At 43.6% G+C, this 24,354-nt stretch overlaps 1 protein-coding gene, 1 long non-coding RNA gene and 1 pseudogene across 13 annotated transcripts; all 3 read right to left on the bottom strand.

Moving 5' to 3' along the window:
• Window positions 1–4,170: 4,170 nt before the first annotated feature.
• LOC127933080 (uncharacterized) lies at window positions 4,171–5,650 on the bottom strand. 8 transcript variants are annotated; one of them, XR_008147303.1, is made up of 4 exons: window positions 5,591–5,650; window positions 5,298–5,368; window positions 4,792–5,039; window positions 4,171–4,743 (listed from the first exon to the last, which is right to left on the bottom strand). It is a non-coding gene; the product is annotated as an uncharacterized LOC127933080 (long non-coding RNA). The 8 variants fall into 8 exon arrangements; XR_008147297.1 differs by having other exon boundaries at window positions 4,171–5,065; XR_008147296.1 differs by having other exon boundaries at window positions 4,171–5,039.
• A 573-nt stretch (window positions 5,651–6,223) lies between these two features.
• On the bottom strand, window positions 6,224–10,346 carry LOC118390681 (PLAC8-like protein 1). 5 transcript variants are annotated; one of them, XM_035781405.2, is made up of 5 exons: window positions 9,222–10,346; window positions 8,807–8,849; window positions 8,407–8,651; window positions 7,727–7,863; window positions 6,224–7,505 (listed from the first exon to the last, which is right to left on the bottom strand). In XM_035781405.2, the coding sequence occupies exons 2-5, from the start codon at window positions 8,839–8,841 to the stop codon at window positions 7,398–7,400; spliced, it is 525 nt and encodes a 174-aa protein (XP_035637298.1). In that variant the 5' UTR covers window positions 8,842–8,849; window positions 9,222–10,346; the 3' UTR covers window positions 6,224–7,397. The 5 variants fall into 5 exon arrangements, with proteins under 5 accessions (XP_035637298.1, XP_035637297.1, XP_035637294.1 ...); XM_035781404.2 differs by having other exon boundaries at window positions 8,807–8,943; window positions 9,222–10,342; XM_035781401.2 differs by having other exon boundaries at window positions 8,807–9,013; window positions 9,222–10,341.
• Window positions 10,347–10,502: 156 nt separating this feature from the next.
• LOC118390640 (leucine--tRNA ligase, cytoplasmic-like) overlaps window positions 10,503–24,354 on the bottom strand; it is a 36,815-nt pseudogene continuing 22,963 nt past the window's right edge.

Here is a 24,354-nt window from a genome sequence, read left to right as displayed (position 1 = left end):
AATAAGATGGCTGTTCAGTGCTGTGGCCATTGAGATAACTCCCAGATGGAGTTAGTTCCACTCCCTCAACAGGGAAGATTCTACTTTAATTTCTTTGTTGAAAGGATCTCAATGGAGCCGAGGTGTGTTAGTCCATCTGTTGTAAAATGTTTGTAGGACAGTTACAGTGTCACAGTGAGGGGACCTGTGTGTGTGTGTGTGTGTGTGTGTGTGTGTGTGTGTGTGTGTGTGTGTGTGTGTGTGTGTGTGTGTGTGTGTGTGTGTGTGTGTGTGTGTGTGTGGGGGGTGGGGGGGGGCACAGTTGGATAAATATGCATTATTCGAGGCGTCTGATCGTGTTTTAATGAGCTCCATAGAGTGGTTTGTTTTGATGTTCTACAGAAAACTGGTGCATCTGTTGTTTTGTGTCTGTGTGTGTGTCTGCGTGTGTGTGTGTGTGTGTGCATGTGTGTCTGCATGTGTGTCTGCATGTGTGTCTGTGTGTGTGTGTGTGTGTGTGTGTGTGTGTGTGTGTGTGTGTGTGTGTGTGTGTGTGTGTGTGTGTGTGTGTGTGTGTGTGTGTCTGCGTGTGTGTGTGTGTGTGTGTCTGCATGTGTGTCTGCATGTGTGTCTGTGTGTGTGTCTGCGTGTGCACCATAACGTGCACGTCTTGTGCTGTGCCGTCTTTAGGTTCTTTATACTTGTGCTATGACATCAAACTGTCCCAAACAGAGCAGTATGCTGAGTGTGAAGGGTCATGTGTGGTCCTTATGATTAAGTGAGAGATTGATGGGGGGATTCTCATCTGTTTATAGTAACAAACCTCCTTGGACCACATCCAAAGCCAGAACATACCCAAAGCCAGGGAGATGAGGAGCAAATATTCACAAAGAGAGGAGCTATGATAGATGTGCTAAGATCTATCCTCCGCTGCTCTGCATCAGTGCCACACACACACACACACACACACACACACACACACACACACACACACACACACACACACACACACACACACACACACACACACACACACACACACACACACACACACACACACACACACACACACAGCATCAATGCCATTCCCCACATCTTGCCACAGTGACAGCCTCTTAACACCCAACAACAAGAGACACCATGCCATGTCGGACAAAAGAGCAGCAACATCAACGGGACCAGGACCTTATGAATCCTGTATGTAGAGCTAAATAAAAAACACACTTCAGCTTGGAGGTGTGAGACAAGATGATGCAGAGAAGGGATAGACAGATGGGGTCCTTTCTAACCAACTACTGTAGCCATGCCTGTTCTCCAATCCCTTCGTAAGGCTGGAGGAGGGGAGAGGAACCAGAGGAAATGGATTCCACAGGGAAGCAGCAAAGTCATGCCCCTAGCCAAGACTGATGCAGTGGACCATGGCAGAGGAACACAGACGACTCGCCCTCAAAAAGCAGGCCAGCGGTAAATAGACGAAATAATGACCATCGCCCCCTAACTGCCTTGGGGCGGCTGTGACTGACTATACATGCATCACTAGCCTATACACACACTCCCCACCCCACCCCAAAATATTTAACACATTTAAATCCCTCTCCACTCCTCTTGCCATGTATACAGTATAGAGAAGTTGCTGGCTGCCAGACTCTTAACATCTGAACAGTCCTTCCCGTGTGTGTGTGTGTGTGTGTGTGTGTGTGTGTGTGTGTGTGTGTGTGTGTGTGTGTGTGTGTGTGTGTGTGTGTGTGTGTGTGTGTGTGTGTGTGTGTGTGTGTGTGTGTGTGTGTGTGTGTGTGTGTGTGTGTGTGTGTGTGTGTGTGTGTGTGTGTGTGTGTGTGTGTGTGTGTGTGTATCTGCCTGGGAAGTGAACTCTGTTATGTAAGCCCCAGGTGGCCGTTGTTGTCCTGGACAGAGTTATCACCAAGGGGACAACTTCCTAGGTCCCCCTGCACCACACCTCCTTTTCTTCCCACGTCATACGCTTGTGAAAGGCTGAGCGACTGAGACATGCTCTGTAGGAGGGATGGTATGGCAGACAAGAGGAGTGTAAGAAATGTCAATAAATCCAGGGGCCAACTCCTCTTAAAGCATCCTTTAAACTGAATACCTAGAAGCTGGAATGGTTATGCCAACAACAGAAGCCGTCACAATGGCTTCACTGCATGGAAGGGAAACAATGAGACAGTGTGTGTAAAATATAAAACTCATTACTTAACAAACCTACCACAGTGTGAATGTATGAGAAGAATACACAGGCAGGCTGGGTATGCATCTACAGTATCACCACTGTTGTTGTTTTTTTCCCCCTTTCCTCTCCTCCCTCTCTCTTCTCCTCCCTCTCTCTTCTCCTCCCTCTCTCTTCTCCTCCCTCTCTCTTCTCCTCCCTCTCTCTTCTCCCCCTCTCTCTTCTCCTCCCTCCCTCTCATCATATCCTGGGCTCTGCAGTGGTTTGGCTCCAGCAGTCCCGCCCCCGAGGGGGTCTCACCACAGACCAACAGCATCATCTGCACACCTGGTGCACCAGGCGGGAGGAACACGCAAGCAGCTTTCTGGTCCCTGCAGAAGCCCAGGAGGCAGCAGAGCAGCAGTACTGCAGTTCAGGCAACACTGCCATCTACTGGTAGATATATGTAAATGGAGCTGGGCTGATGACACGGTCACTAAGGCTGTCCATCTGGTTAGAACCAGATTGCCATTAGACATAAATCTTTTTCCATAATGAGAGCATGATGCTGATTGTTATTAGAGGATACATTCTGATGAAATCATAATACTGTATTAGCTACCATGCTACTATCATCAAGCTACTATCACCATGCTCCTAGCTAGCCACCCTCTTCACAGGTTGTCATTCATGCATATTTCATCTGGGATCATACAGCATACAAAAGTCAGGGGTCAACATTTACATTTACATTTAAGTCATTTAGCAGACGCTCTTATCCAGAGCGACTTACAAATTGGTGCATTCACCTTATGACATCCAGTGGAACAGCCACTTTACAATAGTGCATCTAAATCTTTTAAGGGGGGTGAGAAGGATTACTTTATCCTATCCTAGGTATTCCTTAAAGAGGTGGGGTTTCAGGTGTCTCCGGAAGGTGGTGATTGACTCCGCTGTCCTGGCGTCGTGAGGGAGTTTGTTCCACCATTGGGAGGTCAGAGCAGCGAACAGTTTTGACTGGGCTGAGCGGGAACTTTACTTCCTCAGTGGTAGGGAGGCGAGCAGGCCAGAGGTGGATGAACGCAGTGCCCTTGTTTGGGTGTAGGGCCTGATCAGAGCCTGGAGGTACTGAGGTGCCGTTCCCCTCACAGCTCCGTAGGCAACCACCATGGTCTTGTAGCGGATGCGAGCTTCAACTGGAAGCCAGTGGAGAGAGCGGAGGAGCGGGGTGACGTGAGAGAACTTGGGAAGGTTGAACACCAGACGGGCTGCGGCGTTCTGGATGAGTTGTAGGGGTTTAATGGCACAGGCAGGGAGCCCAGCCAACAGCGAGTTGCAGTAATCCAGACGGGAGATGACAAGTGCCTGGATTAGGACCTGCGCCGCTTCCTGTGTGAGGCAGGGTCGTACTCTGCGGATGTTGTAGAGCATGAACCTACAGGAACGGGCCACCGCCTTGATGTTAGTTGAGAACGACAGGGTGTTGTCCAGGATCACGCCAAGGTTCTTAGCGCTCTGGGAGGAGGACACAATGGAGTTGTCAACCGTGATGGCGAGATCATGGAACGGGCAGTCCTTCCCCGGGAGGAAGAGCAGCTCCGTCTTGCCGAGGTTCAGCTTGAGGTGGTGATCCGTCATCCACACTGATATGTCTGCCAGACATGCAGAGATGCGATTCGCCACCTGGTCATCAGAAGGGGGGTCAAGCAAGGATTGCTGTTCTACAACAGGGAGATTAAATGTGAAGGATTGTTGGAAACTCACACTACCTCTTATGAACACACTCAGTTGGATCAATGTGCTTCTAGTATAGACTCAAAAAAAACTGTGTTCCATATTTGATGTATAATGCTGAATTAAGCAATAAACAGCAGTTAACAAATTGCATATTCAGCCTTTGGATACATCCTGGCTTGGTGTTGGTTGGCATTTGCGGTTCAGAGAGGGACGTGCAAAATTAGCTTACCGTGATTGTCAGCCGCAGGGTAAGGTCAGAAATAGAATACAATAATAATACAAATATGCAAATAGGTTTTATTATTTAATGGCTTAGCCTACATGGACTGTTTCATACAATTGGTTAGGATTTTTATTTTACTTTACAAACATTTATGAAACATTGTCTGGTAAAGTATCACTGATGTTCCACATCCTACACAGGCTCAAATACTAAGCCTAAGTCCCCATCTCCAAATACATTCTTAACTTCATTCTTAACTTAAATAACTTTATTTTACATATGCCGACTCATCTTAAACAGGGATGTCCTCAGAAACCCTAGAATGATCACTAGGCCTCCCATAAGACATCAAACGGGAACCTGTAGTATGATGATCCCCATAGAGACCTGTAATAATCACCATTTAGACGGATGTGACAGTAATCTGCAATAGTAATCATCTATCCATCTGTGACATAGTAATCATCCATCCATCTGTGACATAGTAATAATCCACCTGTGACATAATAATCATCCATCCATCTGTGACATAGTAATCATCCACCTGTGACATAATAATCATCCATCCATCTGTGACATAGTAATCATCCACCTGTGACATAGTAATCATCCATCCATCTGTGACATAGTAATCATCCACCTGTGCCATAGTAATCATCCATCCATCTGTGACATAGTAATCATCCACCTGTGACATAGTAATCATCCATCCATCTGTGACATAGTAATCATCCACCTGTGACATAGTAATCATCCATCCATCTGTGACATAGTAATCATCCATCCATCTGTGACATAGTAATCATCCATCCGTGACATAGTAATCATCCATCCATCTGTGACATAGTAATCATCCATCCATCTGTGACATAGTAATCATCCATCTGTGACATAGTAATCATCCATCCATCTGTGACATAGTAATCATCCATCCATCTGTGACATAGTAATCATCCATCCATCTGTGATGTAATCATCCAATGAAATAGAATCATCCATCCATCTGTGACATAGTAATCATCCATCCATCTGTGACATAGTAATCATCCACCTGAATAAGATCCATCCATCTGTGAATGAATCATCCATCCATCTGTGACACAGAATCATCCATGTTGACATAATAATCATCCATCCATCTGTGACATAGTAATCACCACCTGTGACAGTGGATCATACATTGTAATCATCCACCTGTGACATAGTAATCATCCATCCATCTGTGACATAGTAATCATCCATCCATCTGTGACATAGTAATCATCCTTCATCTAGTAATCATCATCTGACAGATGGCCCATCCATCTGGTAATCATCCATCCATCTGTGACATAGTAATCATCCACCTGTGACATAGTAATCATCCATCCATCTGTGACATAGTAATCATCCATCTGTGACATAGTAATCATCCATCCATCTGTGACATAGTAGTAATCATCCATCCATCTGTGACATAGTAATCATCCATCCATCTGTGACATGACCATCCATCTGTGACATAGTAATCATCCATCCATCTGTGACATAGTAATCATCCATCCATCTGTGACAGTACATCCATCTGTGACACAGTGAAAGTAATCATCCATCCATCTGGTCATCCAGACCATCTTTATAATCATCCATATCTGAAGCCATCCATCCGGCTGCTGAACTAAAGTAATCATCCATCTTTACATAAATCATATCCATCTGTGACATAGTAGACATAGTAATCATCTCCATCTGTGACATAGTAATCATCCATCTGTGACATAGTAATCATCCACCTGTGACATAGTAATCATCTTTGACATAGTAATCAAATCAGACATAGTAATCATTCCATCCGTGACATAACAAATCCATCTGACATGTAATATGTCTTTGCACCAATGAAATGACAAATTCAGAAGTTTGCTATAGGTCTTTAGATCATGAATAAACATGAATAAGATGTGGTCCTGACCTGGATGAATGAATCAAACACACAGACAGCCATGTTGTCAGGAACAAAGTGCAGTGGATACCTTGTAGTCTTTACATCTCTTGGAATCAAGATGGCAGAATGAGTCTTTCACAGACACTAACAAACACACACACACGAGTCTTTACACAACAAACAGCACACAACAGGGGAAAGTTCACATCTGGTCTCAGACCAGTCTTTATTTCTATCTGAAGCCTGGCTGCTGAACTAAATTAGTCTTTACATAAAAATCAGAATGAGTCTTTACATAACAAATCAGAATGAGTCTTTACATAACAAATCAGAATGAGTCTTTACATAACAAATCAGAATGAGTCTTTACATAACAAATCAGAATGAGTCTTTACATAACAAATCAGAATGAGTCTTTACATAACAAATCAGAATGAGTCTTTACATAACAAATCAGAATGAGTCTTTACATAACAAATCAGAATGAGTCTTTACATAACAAATCTGTCACGCCCTGGTCGAAGTATTTTGTATTTATCTTCATGTATTGGGTCAGGCCAGGGTGTGGCATGTGGTTTTTGTATTGTGGTGTGTTTTGTCTTGGGGTTTTGGTGTGTATGTATTGGGATTGTAGCTAGTGGGGTGATCTACCAAAGTCTATGGCTGTCTGGAGTGGTTCTCAATCAGAGGCAGGTGTTTATCGTTGTCTCTGATTGGGAACCATATTTAAGCAGCCATATTCTTTGAGTTTGTCGTGGGTGATTCTGTAACGGTTTTCTAGGTGTGGTGAAGGAGAGTCGGACCAAAACACAGCGTGTAGATTACGATTCATGTTTAATGAAAAAAAACCACACTAAACACAAACACTACAAAACAATAAACGTAACGAAAACCGAAACAGCCTATACTTGTCAACTAATACAGCGACAGGAACAAAGACACTAAGGACAAACTCAAAGAATATGGCTGCCTAAATATGGTTCCCAATCGGAGACAACGATAAACACCTGCCTCTGATTGAGAACCACTCCAGACAGCCATAGACTTCGCTAGATAACCCACTAAGCTACAATCCCAATACCACCACCAAAACCCCAAGACAAACACACCACAATACAAAAACCCCATGCCACACCCTGGCCTGACCCAATACATGAAGATAAATACAAAATACTTCGACCAGAGCATGACAAAATCAGAATGAGTCTTTAGATAACAAATCAGAATGAGTCTTTAGATAACAAATCAGAATGAGTCTTTACATAACAAATCAGAATGAGTCTTTACATAACAAATCAGAATGAGTCTTTACATAACAAATCAGAATGAGTCTTTACATAACAAATCAGAATGAGTCTTTACGTAACAAATCAGAATGAGTCTTTACGTAACAAATCAGAATGAGTCTTTACATTACAAATCAGAAACAAATTTCCCCCCGCATGCAATACAAAATAAAATATGGTGTACAGCCACGGCTGCGTAGACAGGAGGAAAGTAAATGTGAGGGAGTGAGTGACACATAATTTGTTGTCCAATAATTTGTTGTACATGATGTGCAACCTACATCTCTTGAAAAAAATTGTGATACCGAATTGCTCTGAGAGAACACTGCTTTGGTCCCCATGACACCAGCAGGTCGTTAATGGATTCTAATAACACCCATTAACCCCCGTCATTATTGAGTAACAATCCTCACCTGTATCTTGTATCTCTCCCTGGTGCCCACCCGCATGGCGAATGTGGAGCCAGGGAGCAGGGGCAGACACAGACACTCCCCGTACTGGTGGGCCAGACTCAGGTCCAAGCAACAGGGCACAAAGGCCCCTAAGAGACCTGGGGAAAATGAGAGCGATACAGGGCTTAGGAAAACTAATTCTCCACAAGATAGTAGCAGTCGGTTATGGAAAACGTTTCCAATTTGAATACATGTTTAGCAACTCTACAGAGTATTGTAATATATATAATATAATATATAATATATGCCATTTAGCAGACGCTTTTATCCAAAGCGACTTACAGTCATGTGTGCATACATTCTACGTATGGGTGGTCCCGGGGATCGAACCCACTACGCTGGCGTTACAAGCGCCATGCTCTACCAACTGAGCTACAGAAGGACCAGTAGATTGTAGACTGTAGACATTGTAGATTGATATGGTATTATGCAAGAGAATCGTCATCTTTACAAAGTATCCTCTCTTTAACATTGGGTAACATTGAATGTCCTTAATTAACATAGGTAGAGCGTAAGAATATAAGATAGCAGGATAGCCATCCACCACCTGACTATTTCAGTTACTCAAACTGACAACTGTGACTTTTACACTTGAGTGTGTACAATGCAGTGTAATAAGCCCAATGCTGTGTCTGCCTCACATGTGGTCCTGTCTCCACACACGTTGAACAGACTGCTGCTCCAATCCCCTCCCGTCTGAGTGATGGTGGTCACTGTTGTCGTGGTTACCCCCAGGCCAGGCTGCGTGAGCACAGGGAGTTTCATCGCAGCAGAAGCGGCACTCTGTGTGTTCCAGCTTTCTGTTCCTATGTCCCAGCCCCCGGCTTCCTCGTCCTCCTCATCACCTGGGGCCTGCTGCTTTGCAGCTTTGGTGACTGGTGCACAACTAAGATAAACAAGAAAGGAACTATAAAATGTAGAAGTGAATGTAGGCTTAGCTGTGTTGCAATGCTGCCTAAGAACATCAGGCTTAAGAACATGTTGGAATGATTCATTACACCCAACAATGGTGATCTCTACTGATAAGGGCCTAACACTTACTGGACTGTGGTGACTATGGCTGTGGTATCCTCCATGCTGACGGCTGCTCCCAGCCAGGGAAGGAAGGGGAGACTGGTTAAGTTTCCCACTGAGACGGGGTGTACTACTCCAGAGAGGGCTGGAGCTCAGCGGCTGCTCTGGGAAGATAAGACATTTTGGGCCTCCTCTTCTAGGGGCTCATAACACCCTCTTAGGACAGCATGTGCGCTGCCACAGCAAACAAAGACAGAGCCGGCCTGTTCAAGACTGTCTGGAATGGAGCCTCTAATTCACAGCGCAAATGCCACATTTCCACAGTGTAGGGGCCAAGGCCAAGGCAAGCCAGCGGATCAGTAAGTTCATACTCCCAACACATGCATAAACGGGCAGCAGTGACAACGAGAAAATCATTGTCAAATTAAGAGGCAACACTTACCCGAATCACAGACAACAGCAAAGTGCTACCGCTTAGTCCTGGACACAAGTGAGCTGTCTGGCACACATCCTCCTGATCACTTCTGCTTTTTGGTGCACAGTGTTGGTATGAGAATCGGCTGGGGGAGGCTTGTGGTAAAATAAGAAACATCTCACCCGGTTTCTCTGAACAGCCGAGGACATTTCCTGCTGAGTGAGAGCAAAATGCAGAACATCTATTGTGTAGTGTTTATGGGAACAGAGGCAGACTGGGTTTCAACTGCATGACTGATTTCCAAGGGGGATTTAATTAGCAGTGCTCATACTGCCAGTAGATGGCTACAGTCCATTACAGAGATGTTTTTCATGTGATTCACGCCAAACTGGTAACCTAGAAGACCACTGCAGAGGGAGTTTAATGTGGCCCTATGTCGCAATATGAATGAAAAGAAAGAAATGCACCACCCAAATACATAAAAATGTGTTTATTCAAACTTTGACAATTATGCCAGAATATTTTTTGTTTTGTTGACACATTTGTGGAAATTATTAATTGTATACGGTAGTTACTGGACATATAAGTACCGCTGAAGAGATGTTCAGAAGACACCTTTGCCTGGAACCCCTCAACATATGAATACAAAATATATGTCTTGTACCTAGTGGAAAGAGACCGTAGGCAGAGGGCTGTACAGGTAGAGAAGCTTTATTCCGTCTGTACTTTAGCACATAATGGCAGACACTGAGCCGCTGAAACAACATAATTACATTTCATTTCACATAAGATGAGAGGACGAAAGTACACATTCTATTGTACAACAACTTCAATAGAAAAGGTAAAGGCAAAGGACTTGTGCCTGTGTCACAACTTCCGCCGAAGTCGGCTCCCCTCCTTGTTCGAGCGGCGTTCGGCGGTCGACGTCACCTGCTTTCTAGCCATCGCCGCTCCATTTTTCATGTATCCATTTGTTTTGTCTTGTTCCCTGCACACCTGGTTTTCATTCCCCAATCAATCTACATGTATTTATTCCTCTGTTCCCCATCATGTCTTTGTTTGTGTTACGTGTGTATTGTTGACGCGCCAGACTGGCTTGTTTTTCCGGGTTATTTTTCACGAAGATGTTTATTGTTAAACATATATTTGTTTTACTGTTTTGGCCGTTTTTCACTTTTGCCTAAATAAAGTGTGCACCTGTTCACAATTCTCTGCTCTACTGCACCTGACTTCGCTACCAGATGCACACATTCTGACAGCCTGGCTATACGTCACAGAGCTGTGCATGTTATCTACATAGACCTCAGATTCAGCAGGAAAATAGTGTCTTGTCATTCTGTTACAGCCCCAGCGGTTCAGTCCCACCCGTCTACACAGAGAGCAGGGCCCTGTTCAAATACTGTTAACATGCATCCTTCCTACCTTCCTAGAAGGTAATCACTGATATCAATGAGACTAGATGATCCCTTGTCAGACCAGTGATAGAAGTAGTAAAACAGGCTCCAGACCTGTGCTATTGTAGCAGATAAATCAAGGTGTCTCCTATACCCACGCTGAGGCCATTGTCTGTCATGAGGACCTTCCTGTTGGCCTGGCTGATGCTGAAGGAGATGTCAGAGATAAGCAGCTTACCCTGCTCCTCCCTCCCCAGTTTGGGCACCTGGCGATGCCCCAGGACAGGGTCCTCAAAGCACATCAGCTCCACTTTGGACAGGTCTGCATGGGGACCGAGGGGACATGTAGGAGGTCAGGCACCATGGTTACATTGCAGGGTTAAACAACAATAACCTCACTTCAGTCAGGTCTGCAGGACATAACAGGGGACGTGTGTTGAACTGCAGCCTAAAACAACATCATTCTGCTAATTGTATGATCAAAAGTTACTGTGTGAAAACTAAGAGCAGAGGACGCATTTAAATGACTACTAGACACAAACTATTTGTACATCTTAAATACAACCCTCAGTAAAACTAACTTTTACATTTAACTAAGGGAATGGCAATAGGCCAAGGCAAGCAATTCAAAAAACATGATCAAATATGGTTAAATTATACGCTATCAATAGGAAAGCATTGAAGTCGCAAGGTCTTTAGGGGATTAGAAATATATAAATATAATATTTAATTAGCCTGATGGCTTTGGATAGTCTGCAGATGATGTCGTCTCTGCTGTCGCCCTGTCAGATGTTGATGGTGATGGTAAAGAGACCGTTGGATGGATGGGGGTTGACCAGGAACACTGCCACACCAAGCTAGGAGACACACACACAGCTCACTGGTCTGAACTATACTCATAATTCATAAAGTGTTCAATTCATTTCACAGACAGACATACATGTTGTCATAAATAATATGTTGTGTCAAGTTATTATTTATCATCGCTTTGAAAATGTTTAAGTAAACATTTAACATGGACTGATTGAACACGTTTAGTGGTATCAGTGTTTTCAAGATAAAATAATGAATAATAAAGAGGTCTCTCTGGAAACTATGTTGCTGTTACTATAATTATTCTAATAGCATCTAAAATGTCCTGTCTGTTTCTCTGTGTGGGGGGCTGATCAAGCAGAAAGACAAACTAGTGAAACAACCGACAGGCGCGTCTTTGTGGCAGAATGGCAGCTCAAACAAAAGGATGTGTCCGTCCGTCTTCCTCGGATCTGAAGACACTGAACGGTTTCCCAAGGCAACAGTCCTCCTTTATTGTGTCATCTCTCTGATGTGAACACAGCATCTATCTGATCAAGCTGGGGAGAAGAAGAAGAAGAAGAAGAATGAGAAGAAGAAGGAAGAAGGAGGAGGAAGAGTAGGAGGAGATGTAGGACAGGGAGGAGAGGGAGAGAGAGATAGGGACAAAGATTGAGGGAGAAACCATTAACACAGTAGTTTAATATTTGATAGGGCCAGTGTGACATGCAGAGTGTTTGGAGCGTTGTGAATTCATACTGTGGGGAACAGGGGAGATGGTTGGCATTAGCCTGAAATCCTCATGCGATTGGTGCTGCTGAAAAGTTACCCACATTACACATTCAAGGCAACTGTTGTTGTTTCAGTATAATTAAGACTGGTTAGAGAGGGTATTAGAAACTAGATACAGTTAGTTAGACAGGCCTGGTGTGCCAGCAAATGCCCCAAATAAACATCACAGGCTGGCTGAATCACTATGGTCGCTATGGGAGTTATGTAAGGGATAATCAACAAGGGGCTATGCGTTCTATGGTAAATAATGAACGATGTGGAAAGTGTGTTCCAAGATGTTTTAGCAGAGTGCCGCCAACCTTCCATGGAGTTGCATTATTTTCCAGAGAAAGCATAGAGCCATGGTATAATATCACAGAACACAGGTGAGATGAATAAAACACATTGGGTTGTATAGATGGACAATAGTGCTCTTAAACAGATAGCAAATAGCTGCATTCAACTCTGGAGGTGGAGGACAAACTGAAAGTCAAACTGAAAACAGTCAATTGGGAGAAGGCATGTAAAAAAAAGAAACGCTTGATAGATGTTTCAGAGATTACCAGGGGGCGGAGTTAAGAGAATGAATGGCAGGTTGTAGAGCCTATCCTTCACAACTCATTCCACGAAACATGCATAGCTGGGAGAAAGTGAGGGAAGAGTGTTTGGTGTAGCTACCTCCAGAGAGTTTGTAAAACTATGTTCTCCAGGAGCACTGCACCCGGCCATTCAGGTCAGAGTGTTCTCATCGTCCGTAGGAAGAAGACGTGCATTTCTCAGGACTTTTTATTGTCGACATTAACACCAATGTCTGAATGTTGTGCGGGGGGCTGTATGGCTGTATGGCTGTTGCTATTCTCATTCATGTTAGATTTGCCAATACTGCTCTGCTTATTGTTTATCTATGTAGTATTATTCCATACTGCCATAAGCGTTATTATTCCATTAGTTGCACAAGTAGGTCATTTCTTTTCTCTCTTTTGCACAGAAGTATCTCTACTTGTACATCATCATCTGCACATACAGTGCCTTGCGAAAGTATTCGGCCCCCTTGAACTTTGCGACCTTTTGCCACATTTCAGGCTTCAAACATAAAGATATAAAACTGTATTTTTTTTGTGAAGAATCAACAACAAGTGGGACACAATCATAAAGTGGAACAACATTTATTGGATATTTCAAAAAAAATTAACAATCAAAAACTGAAAAATTGGGCGTGCAAAATTATTCAGCCCCCTTAAGTTAATACTTTGCTGCGATGACAGCTGTAAGTCGCTTGGGGTATGTCTCTATCAGTTTTGCACATCGAGAGACTGAAATTTTTCCCCATTCCTCCTTGCAAAACAGCTCGAGCTCAGTGAGGTTGGATGGAGAGCATTTGTGAACAGCAGTTTTCAGTTCTTTCCACAGATTCTCGATTGGATTCAGGTCTGGACTTTGACTTAGCCATTCTAACACCTGGATATGTTTATTTTTTAACCATTCCATTGTAGATTGGCCTACCAGGTTAAATAAAGGTGAAATAAAATGTAAAAAATGAATTGTTGTATTGGTAAACATAGTATTTTGCATGCACACGCTACCACAGTGTTTTCCATAGTGGCTTTTATTAAGGTGTTTTATTGGGCTGCCATGTGCGAGCTTCTAGAGTCATACCAGAGGGTTCTTGGAGCTTGCTCATACGACCCTGTGGTGCCAAGACATTTCTGATAAGAGCTCAGCCTGGCAGAGAGAGGGTGTCATAAATATTGACCCTTTGTCTATCCAAGTAATTTGTTTATCTCTCTCTCCAAGAGGTGAATGTTCAAGTATATGTTTATATTGATGCTGTGTTTATAGCCCTTGTGTAGACTTGTTGTAATTGTAATGCCATTTGTCATTTATTAATGTACATATATGCATATTTCATATTGATAACCCTTACTGTTTAAATGTGTGCATATATTTTCCTTATAGAACCACAACAATAAGATTTCCAAGTAATTCAGATTTACCAAAATCATATAAACATCTTCAAATGGAAACAGCTGTGTCTGTGTGTGTGGTAGTGACTTTCAAGAGTACAGTGAAGGGCCTCAACATCATGTTCTGACCGGACAGCACCATAGTGGGCTAAACCAAACCAATAACTATATAGTGGGGGAGGGCATTCACAGCCGACCGCTCAGACGGGTGAGGGCATTCACAGCCGACCGCTCAGACGGTGACGGCATTCACAGCCGACCGCTCAGATGGGTGAGGGCATTCACAGCCGACCGCTCAGACAGGTGAGGGCATTCACAGCCGACCGCTCAGACGGGTGAGGACATTCACAGCCGACCGCTCAGATGGGTGAGGGCATTCACAGCCGACCGCTCAGACATGTGAGGGCATTCACAGCCGACCGCTCAGACGGGTGAGGGCATACCAACGTTTTTACATGGTCTTTCTAGCCGGATTTAGTGACCAATAGTTTCACATGGTCCGCCATTTCTCCTGATTTAGAGACCAATAGTTTTTACACACACACACACACAAACACACACACATTGGCCTACGAGCCTTTATGTTCACAGCTATTTAGATTGGACCTATACAGTAGGGTTTTACAGTCCCAACACAGGCAATCATCTGGCTTGGAATATATTGTTTGTTGGATATTTGATCACTTTGATGCAGTCATACCTCTAGCAATACCCATGCTAAGCTCTGAACCACTGAGAAAGGCTATCCATTATTGATCACTGTGGTGCTGGCCCGGTAGTGAATATGGGTCGCAATGGCCAGGTAGTGAATATGGGTCGTGAGGGCCCGGTTGTGAATATGGGTCGCAATGGCCAGGTAGTGAATATGGGTCGTGAGGGCCCGGTAGTGAATATGGGTCGCAATGACCAGGTAGTGAATATGGGTCGTGAGGGCCCGGTTGTGAATATGGGTTGTGCTGGGCCGGTAGTGAATATGGGTCGTGCTGGCACGGTAGTGAATATGGGTCGTGCTGGCCCGGTAGTGAATATGGGTCGTGCTGGCCCGGTAGTGAATATGGGTCGTGCTGGCCCGGTAGTGAATATGGACTGTAGAAATACAAGTGATCTAATGACGGAAACAATGTCCTCAATATGCTTACCAACTGTACAGAGCCATATATGTTTTTCAAAAGAATGCAGAGATCCTAGCAGAGGTCAGCCAAGGGTTGTATTATAGTGAGGCCCTGGCCCCCACCACAGAAACAGACCAGGGCCCTGGCCCCCACCACAGAGACAGACCAGGGCCCTGGGGGCTGGAGAGGGGCCAACTCTCCTGTCCTCAGCCTCACCTTGATCACAGCAAGGAACTGTATACCTCTCTCCATCTGTTTCTAGAGCTCCGGCAGGGCACCCAGCTCCATGGCAATGACCTTGGTATCAGGCAGAGTGCCCTTGTTGCTCTGAGAACACACATCCAGGGAAGAACAACACCCCCCCCCACACACACACACACATACACATACACACACACACACTACACGTGGGAGTGTCAGTCTATCATCAGGGGGATTCCAGGCCGTCAGCAGCATAGCGACTTTCTCTGCCTGTGGGCGGATCACAGCTCACAGTAGGGTCTCTACATTCTGTAGCCACTCCTCCCCAAAACAACAGGAGGGACAAGCTGAAATACAGATACGTTTCAGAACCATCTATTTCTGTGTCTCAAATTGCACTCTATTCCCAAGCTGCATTTATTGACCAATTAGATCAGCTCTTCAGTCAATAATTGGGCAAAATAAGCACAGCAATAAATTCAGCCATTGTGCACTACGTTTGACCAGAGCCCTATAGCACCCTATTCCCTATATAGTGCTATTTGGGACATCGAGTCAAGTTCATAGGCTCACTCGGTCTTCCCGGTCTGATTCCCATCCAAGCAGATTCCTGGGGGTTAGTACTTGCCTTGTAGTGTTTTCCCAGCACAGAGAAGGCATTGTGCTGCCAGGAGGGGTATGTCTTGGCCACGTAGATGGTGCAGTAGAAGGGCTTGGCCGGGTTTTCACATCACCCTTCTGTAAAGGGAGGGAGGGAGACGGAGTAACAGACAGAGAAACAGACAGACAATAGAGAGATCAGTCAGTCTGCAGCCTGCTAGCACAGCAGTAGTGTTAGCCCGGCTGTGATGCTCGTCAGAGGAGGAAGTCCTGACCCAGCCAGACGTCCATTAGCACCTGGGCTAACATGACATGACTGAGAAATGTCACTCTCTAGTTAATGCTGCCAAGTCTACTGTGTTATATAAGATCCTAAACCTATCTGGAGGATGAGTATTCATTGTCCCCCCTCTAAGAGCTACTGTGTGAACTAGTCTCAGTGCCAAGTGGAGCCGGGCATCCGTGAACTCATTTAACATGACAGCTGTCGACTCTCTTCCAGTTACCACACGGGACACTGCCACCACGTTCATTTTTCTCTCTTCTCAGAGTAGTGGAGGGTGTGTGAGCCATACATTAAAGATGCTGTCTAGTCCCTATGGCAGAAAGCTACAGCTAGGCTAATGGTCTGTAAATAGGTCTCTTTGAAGAAGAGCTGTTTTCACTGACTGTTACCAACTATCCTACTCATAGGGGATGTGTTATAGCCGTGTCTATGTTTTCTATGGAACAAAATCATTTCTCTTGCACCAAAAAATATAGACAGTGACTGAAGAGCCATCTGCCGAAGCTGGCAGAATACAGCCTCACGTTGTCAATACACTCCTCGCCTTAGAATTACATATGGAACCATCTATGGAGATGTACACAAGATAGGCTACAAGATCAGAGTAGTATTTTAACTTCTATCTAGGACCCCAGCCACTTGACTGAGAACTCATTGGTCTCTGTGATAACATTAGAATACAATGAGACCTAAATGTCACCATTGGGTAATTGCTGTACAACTTAGTGAACATATGTCTGTATGCAAGGCTGCTTGGTATTTTCAGGGTTTAATGAAGAGACTTGTTTTCTGGCTCACTGTGCTGTATGAAAGGGAGAGGATTCCGCAGGACCATTATGTCCCATCTAACAATTAAGCTATTCATCAACATTGACCACAAAGGTACATTTCAAACTTAGTTCAGCTCCATTAACCCTTTATACTCGTGGGGAATTGGCCTACATGGAGAGAGCTAATTTGAAATGTTTCTTACAGAAGAAATATGAAAAGCATTTGCATAACTGTGGTAGCAATTGAAAGGGAACAGTTTGGAGATTATGATGAAATTATTAGACCAAAGTTTAGGACACAGAAGTTCACCTGACAGAAGACTGAATCCAAACAAGACACTGTTGATTTGGTGTGCATTTTAAATTGATTGTACTTTTCGCCCGCATTTGTTGATAACGAAATCAGAAAATACTCTGGATACATTCAGTAACCTGATAAGAATATTCCTGGAAGCCTCCCGGGTGGCGCAATAGTGTAAGGCTGATTCTGGGTTCGGGCCCAGGCTCTGTCTCAGCCGGCCGCGACCGGGAGGCCCATGGGGAGGCTCACAAATGGCCCGGCGTCGTACGGGTTAGGCAGGGTTTGTCCGGCAGGAATATCCTAGTCTGATCGCACACTAGTGACTCCTGTGTCGGGCCGGGAGCATTGCATGCTGACCAGGTTGCCAGGTGTACAGTGTTTCCTCTGACACATTGATGCGGTTGGATGTGCATTATGTCAAGAAGCAGTGTGGCTTGGTTGGGTTGTGTTTCGGAGGACGCATGGATCTCGACCTTCGCCTCTTCCGAGTCCGTACAGGGGTCGCAGCGATGAGACAAGACTATAACTAACCAATTGGATACCATGAAATTGAAAAGAAAAAAATATCCTGGAAAATGTGGTTTAGGTGCAACATAAGACAAAAAAATGACAAGGGTTTGAGTGACTACTGGTGTCTCCAAGTGGCCACACACCTCTCCAAAGTGTGCACGGCTCCGAAGTCATTTCAATGCACTTTTATGACTCAATGAAGAGTCTTCAACTGCAGTTGAAGTCGGAAGTTTACACACACCTAACCCAAATACATGTAAATTCTGTTTTTCACAATTCCTGACATTTAATCCAAGTAAACATGCCCTGTCTTAGGTCAGTTAGGATCACCACTTTATTTTAAGAATGTGAAATGTCAGATTAATAATAGAGAGAATGATTTATTTCAGCTTTAATTTCCTTCATCACATTCCCAGTGGGTCAGAAGTTTACATACACTCAATTAGTATTTGGTAGCATTGCTTTTAAATTGTGTAACTTGGGTCAAACGTTTCGAGTAGCCTTTCACGAGCTTCCCAAAATAAGTTAGGTGAATTTCTCCTGACAGAGCTGGTGTAACTGAGTCAGGTTTGTAGGCATCCTTGCTCGTACATGCTTTTTCAGATCTGCCCACAAATGTTCAATAGGATTGAGGTCAGGGCTTTGTGATGGCCACTACAATACCTTGGCATTGTTGTCCTTAAGCCATTTTGTCACAACTTTGGAAGTATGCTTGGTGTCATTGTCCATTTGGAAGACCCATTTGAGACCAAGCTTTAACTTCCTGACTGATGTCTTGAGATTTTGCTTCAATATATCCACATAATTTCCCCTCCTCATGGTGCCATATATTTTGTGAAGTGCACCAGTCCCTCCTGCAGCAAAGCACCCCCACAACATGATGCTGCCACTCCCGTGCTTCACGGTTGGGATGGTGTTCTTCTGCTTGCAAGCTCCCCCTTTTTCCTCCAAACATAATGATGGTCATTATGCCCAAACAATTCTATTTTTGTTTCATCAGCACAGAGGACAAAAAGTACGTTATTTGTCCCCATGTGCAGTTGCAAACCGTAGTCTGACTTTTTAATGGGGGTTTTGGAGCAGTGGCTTCTTCCTTGCTGAGCGGCCTTTCAGGTTATGTCGATATAGGACTCGTTTAACTGTGGATATAGAAACTTTTGTACCCTGTTTCTTCCAGCAACTTCACAAGGTCCTTTGATGTTATTCTGGGATTGATTTGAACTTTTTGCACCAAAGTATGTTAATCTCTAGGAGACAAAACACGTCTCCTTCCTGAGCGGTATGACGGCTGTGTGGTCCCATGGTGTTTATACTTGCGTACTATTGTTTGTACAGATGAACGTGGTACCTTCAGCATTTGGAAATTGCTCCCAAGGATGAACCAGACTTGTGGAGGTCTACAATTTATTTTCTGAGGTCTTGGCTGATATATTTAGATTTTCCCATGATGTCAACCAAAAAGGCACTGAGATTGAAGGAAGGCCTTGAAATATATCTACGGGTACACCCCCAATGGACTCAAATGATTTCAATTCGTCTATCAGAAGCTTCTAAAGACATGACATAATGTTATGGAATTTTCCAAGCTGTTTAAAGGCACAGTCAACTTAGTATATGTACATTTCTGACCCACTGGAATTGTGATACAGTGAATTCTAAGTGAAATAATCTGTCTGTAAACAGTTGTTGGAAGAATGACTTGTGTCATGCACAGAGTAGATGTCCTAACCGACTTGGCAAAACTATAGTTTGTTAGCAAGAAGTTTGTGGAGTGGTTGATAAACGGGTTTTAACTTATCCAGAAGAGGATACTTTTTTATCAATTTCCGCCTGACTGATGTGCCCAAAGTAAACTGCCTGTTTCTCAGGCCCTGAAGCTGGGATATGCATATAATTGGTACCATTGGAAAGAAAACATTCACACTCTGAAGTTTGCGGAAATGTTAAAATAATGTAGGAGACTATAACACGATAGATATGGTAGGAGAAAATCCAAAGACAAATCAGCCAGAATTTATTTTGAGAGAGAGACCATTACAATGGAGTAAGACGAGTAAGAATAATGAGTTTTAGTACAATAACATCTGCTTGGAAATTCGTGTGACCATGCACCATGAAGACAACGCGCACCTGCTAATATCGCTTTCCTATTGACATACTTATTTCCATATGAAAAAATATAGTTTGATGACATTTTAGGGTATTTGAGGATTAATTAGAAACATATTTTGACTTGTTGAAACAAAGTTTAGGGGTAGATTTTCGGACTCCTATCTTGTCACGTTGAATGAGTGGATCCCTGAAATCGATGGCGCCAAATAAACAAACTTTTTGGGATATAAAGAAGGATTTTTTCTAACAAAACGACACTATGTGTTATAGCTGGGACCCTTTGGATGACAAATCAAAGGAAGATTTTCAAAAAGTAAGTGAATATTTCATCTCTATTTGTGAATTTATGATACCTGTGCCGGTGGAAAAATATTTTCAGCTTTCGCTGTAAAGCCTACTGTTAATCGCACAGTGCGGTTAGATTAACAAGAATTTAAGCTTTCAACCGATATAAGACACTTGTATTTACCTAAATATTTAATATCCATAATTATTATGATTATTTATTTGAATTGCGCGCCCTCCAGCTTCACCAGAAGTTGTCCGGGACGCCTTTTTAATGACTCCAACCTAAGTGTATGTAAACTTCTGACTTCAACTGTATAAGCTTCTATTTTGAGCTCTCCTAGCTGTGCCATTGGGGAACTAGAGAAAGCACACGTATAGATTTTCTGAACACAACCCTGCATCCCTGTCATCACACAATTAATGTTGTTCAGGCCAGGTATTCCCAAACTGGGGTATGCAATGCCATCGGGGGGTAAGCCAAATTAAAATGTGATTCACATTTAAAAAAGTACCAGCAGTACAACACCTGCACCTGTCGACGACACAAGTTGTTCTGCTTCCACGAGCACATCCAATGCTAGCATCAGTAATTCTACATTTGTTGTTAGCCCAGCTAGCATGGATACTGTGACAGTTGTGAATCTGATGCAGCCGAAGAGCTACTGCCCCCTTAACCAGGAAAGCACCGAACAACAGACAGGGACGTTGGACCATCGAAAAGGCGCAAATATGATGAGAACTACATTGATTTTGGGTTCACCTATATTGGGAGTATTGCCTTTCCTCAGCCACAGTGTGTTATATGTGCAAAAGTACTATCTCACATCTCGATGAAACCTTTACTCTTGCACAGACATTTAGAAACAAAACATGCCAATTTGAAAAATAAGCCACAGGAGTTTTTTGAGCGAGAATTAAGAAGACTTTTGAGTTGTAAGACATGTATGAAAGCAACAGATACCATTAATAAGAAGGGTCTAGAAGCGTCGTATATGGTGAGCTACCGAGTGGCTAGACAGACAAGCCCCATACTATTGTGGAGGACTTCATTCTTCCTGCTGCCGCGATATGGCTGGGACAATGCTGGGGGGAAAGGACAGAGAAACTACACAGACAATGACTTCATCAAACAACACTGTTTCACAATGCATCAGTGACATGGCAGGAGATGTTTTGAAACAATTACTGCTTCGCATACAAGCCAATGAATTCTATGCGTTACAGCTGGATGAGTTAACAGACATGGCGGGCCTGGCACAGCCCTGGTATACCTCCGTTACGTTTATGGGGGTTCAATTAAGGAAGACATCCTCTTCTGCAAACCACTGGAAACCAGGACATAGGAGAGGATATTTTTTAAAGTACTGGACTTTGGTAGTCAAGATGTGTTGGTGTTATGTTCCCCAGTTTATGTGTTGTAGTTTGTGTATTTGCATGTGTTTATTTCAGGAAATGGCTTCCTGAAATCCCTCAAGCAGCAGATTGGTCGACTACATGGCAAATTGGAGAGCTGACCCCGCCCCCTCGTCAAGACACAGCTGTCTCCAATTACCCATTCCTTCTGAAGCTATATAAATGCCAGTGTTCTGTTCAGGAGAGAGAGATTTTGCTGGAGGTAGATTTGCTAGAGAGATTTGCTGGGAGGTAATTGCAGAGATTTTGCTAGAGATATTTTGCTGGGAGTTCATTGCTGAGAGTTGGTATGTTTTGTGAGTTTGTTGCTCAGATAGAGCTTATTTGATGTCCTTTGTTTCTTAGTTTGTGAAATTGTTTAATTTGTTCCCAGGGGGGAAGGGGAAGGCAGCCCGCGGGCATACATATACCCGTAGCATATTCGCTGTCTAGGCACACTAGGTAAGACCTGGGTGGACCACCCCCTTGTATTTTGGTTAGGGCACCAGGTGGTACTAAATTAGGTAAGTAGTGGGTAGGCAGGTAAGATAGGAGAGGGGCGAGCTTTGAGATTTACTTTCTTTGCTTTGGTTCTGTCCAGCCCCTTTTCCCCATATTACCGTGTAAAGGAATAAAGTCCTTGTAAACGGTACCACATTCTGCCTGTTGTCATTCTTACTTGCACCTACAGTCCATACCTTTTTCACTTCACGTAGAGTTTAGTTGTAGCAGGGTGTTGCGTTCCCTCTTCATAGAGGCGTGCGTAACAGTTGGTATCTGTACTGATGGTGCAAAAGCCATGACAGGGGTGACATAGTGGAGTGGTAATATGCGTGCAAGCAGTTGCTCCCGACACCACTTGGGTACACTGCAACATCCACCTAGAGGCTCTTGCTGCCAAGAGAATGCCTGACAGCTTGAAATATGTTTTGGACACTACAATGAAAATGGTTAACTTTGTTAATTGAAGCAAGGCCCCTGAACTTGCGTATTTTCTGAACTATGCAATAATATGGACAGTGACCATGTAATGTTTTTACAACATACAGAAGTGCGCTGGTTATCAAGGGGAAAAGTATTGACAAGTTTTTTTTAAATTGAGAGACTAGCTTAAAGTCTTCTTTACTGACCATCATTTTTACTTGCCTGACTGCTTGCATGATGACGAGTTTCTTACACGACTGGCCTTTCTGGGTGATGTTTTTTCTTGCCTGAATGATCTGAATCTAGGATGACAGGGACTCTCCGCAACTATATTCAATGTGAGGTTCAAAATTAAGGCTAGGATTAAGAAGTTCCAAGGACAACACACAGGTCTTTCCATCATTGTATGATTTGTTTGTGTGCAAATGAACTCAAGCTTACGGACAATGTTAAATGTGATATAGCGAAGGACCTGAGTAAGTTGGGAGTGCAATTACACAGGTACTTTCCCGAAATGGATGACACAAACAACTGGATTCATTATCCCTTTCATGCTCTGCCTCCAGTCCACATAACGATATCTGAACAATAGAGTCTCATCGAAATTGCAACAAGCGGTTATGTGAAAACTGAATTTAATCAGAAGCCACTGCCAGATTTCTGAATTGGGCTGCGCTCAGAGTATCCTGCCTTGGCAAATCGCGCTGTTAAGACACTGATGCCTTCTGCAACCACGTACTAATGTGAGAGTGGATTCTCGGCCCTCACTAGCATGAAAACTAAATACAGGCACAAACTGTGTGTGGAAAATGATTTAAGACTGAGACTCTCTCCAATACAACCCAACATTGCAGAGTTATGTGCATCCTTTCAAGCACACCCTTTCTCAAACCTCTTAGGGAAGCTGCGAAAATTTGCAGCTTTTTGTTAAATCGCGCAACATTTCAGCGCCCTGCTATTCATGCCAGGAATATAGTATATGCATACGATTGTGTGGATAGAAAACACTCAGACGTTTCTAAAACTGGTTAAATCGCGGCTGTGACTATAACAGAACATGCGTTTAATCGAAAAGTGCAGGAAAATCTGATCACTGAAAATGGAAAAAAATATCCATGCGCCACTTCCAAGCATTGATAAAGGTGAAACGGATTAAATGAGGTCGAGGTTGCAATACCTACAGCTTCCACACGTTGTCTTGAGTCTTGTCATTTGCCTACTATTTGTTTCTTGGTCAAACAGAAGCAAGGCAGCGCATTTCTTCCGGTCTCCGACCGGATATTTTGGTTGAGATTTATCCGGACAGCATTTCCAGACGGACAACTATAGAATTGACCGCCCGTGATCAATTTTATCGCTTATTAACGTGTACTAATACCTAAAGTTGCATTACAAAAGTATTTCGAACTGTTTTGTGAAAGTTTATCGTCGACTTTTTAATTTTAAAAAATGACGTTACGTTAGAAAACGCTATTTTTTTCCCGTTGTTCACACCGTGTTCATAGATCGATATCTAGGCTATATATGGACCGATTTAATCGAAAAAAGACCCAAAATGATGTTTATGGGACATCTAGGAGTGCCAAGAAAGAAGCTCGTCAAAGGTAATGAATGTTTTATATTTTATTTCTGCGTTTTGAGTAGCCCCCTGCTATCGCAAAAATCTGTCGTTAGGTGACGTTGAAGTATTTTGGGGGATACATGCTATCAGATAATAGCTTCTCATGCTTTCGCCGAAAAGCA

Source organism: Oncorhynchus keta, chromosome 11 (assembly GCF_023373465.1).
Source record: "Oncorhynchus keta strain PuntledgeMale-10-30-2019 chromosome 11, Oket_V2, whole genome shotgun sequence".
NCBI classification, from domain to species: Eukaryota; Metazoa; Chordata; class Actinopteri; order Salmoniformes; family Salmonidae; genus Oncorhynchus; species Oncorhynchus keta.
The sequence above is the reverse complement of the archived record's forward strand: the minus strand, read 5'-3'. Positions and strand labels throughout refer to the sequence as shown.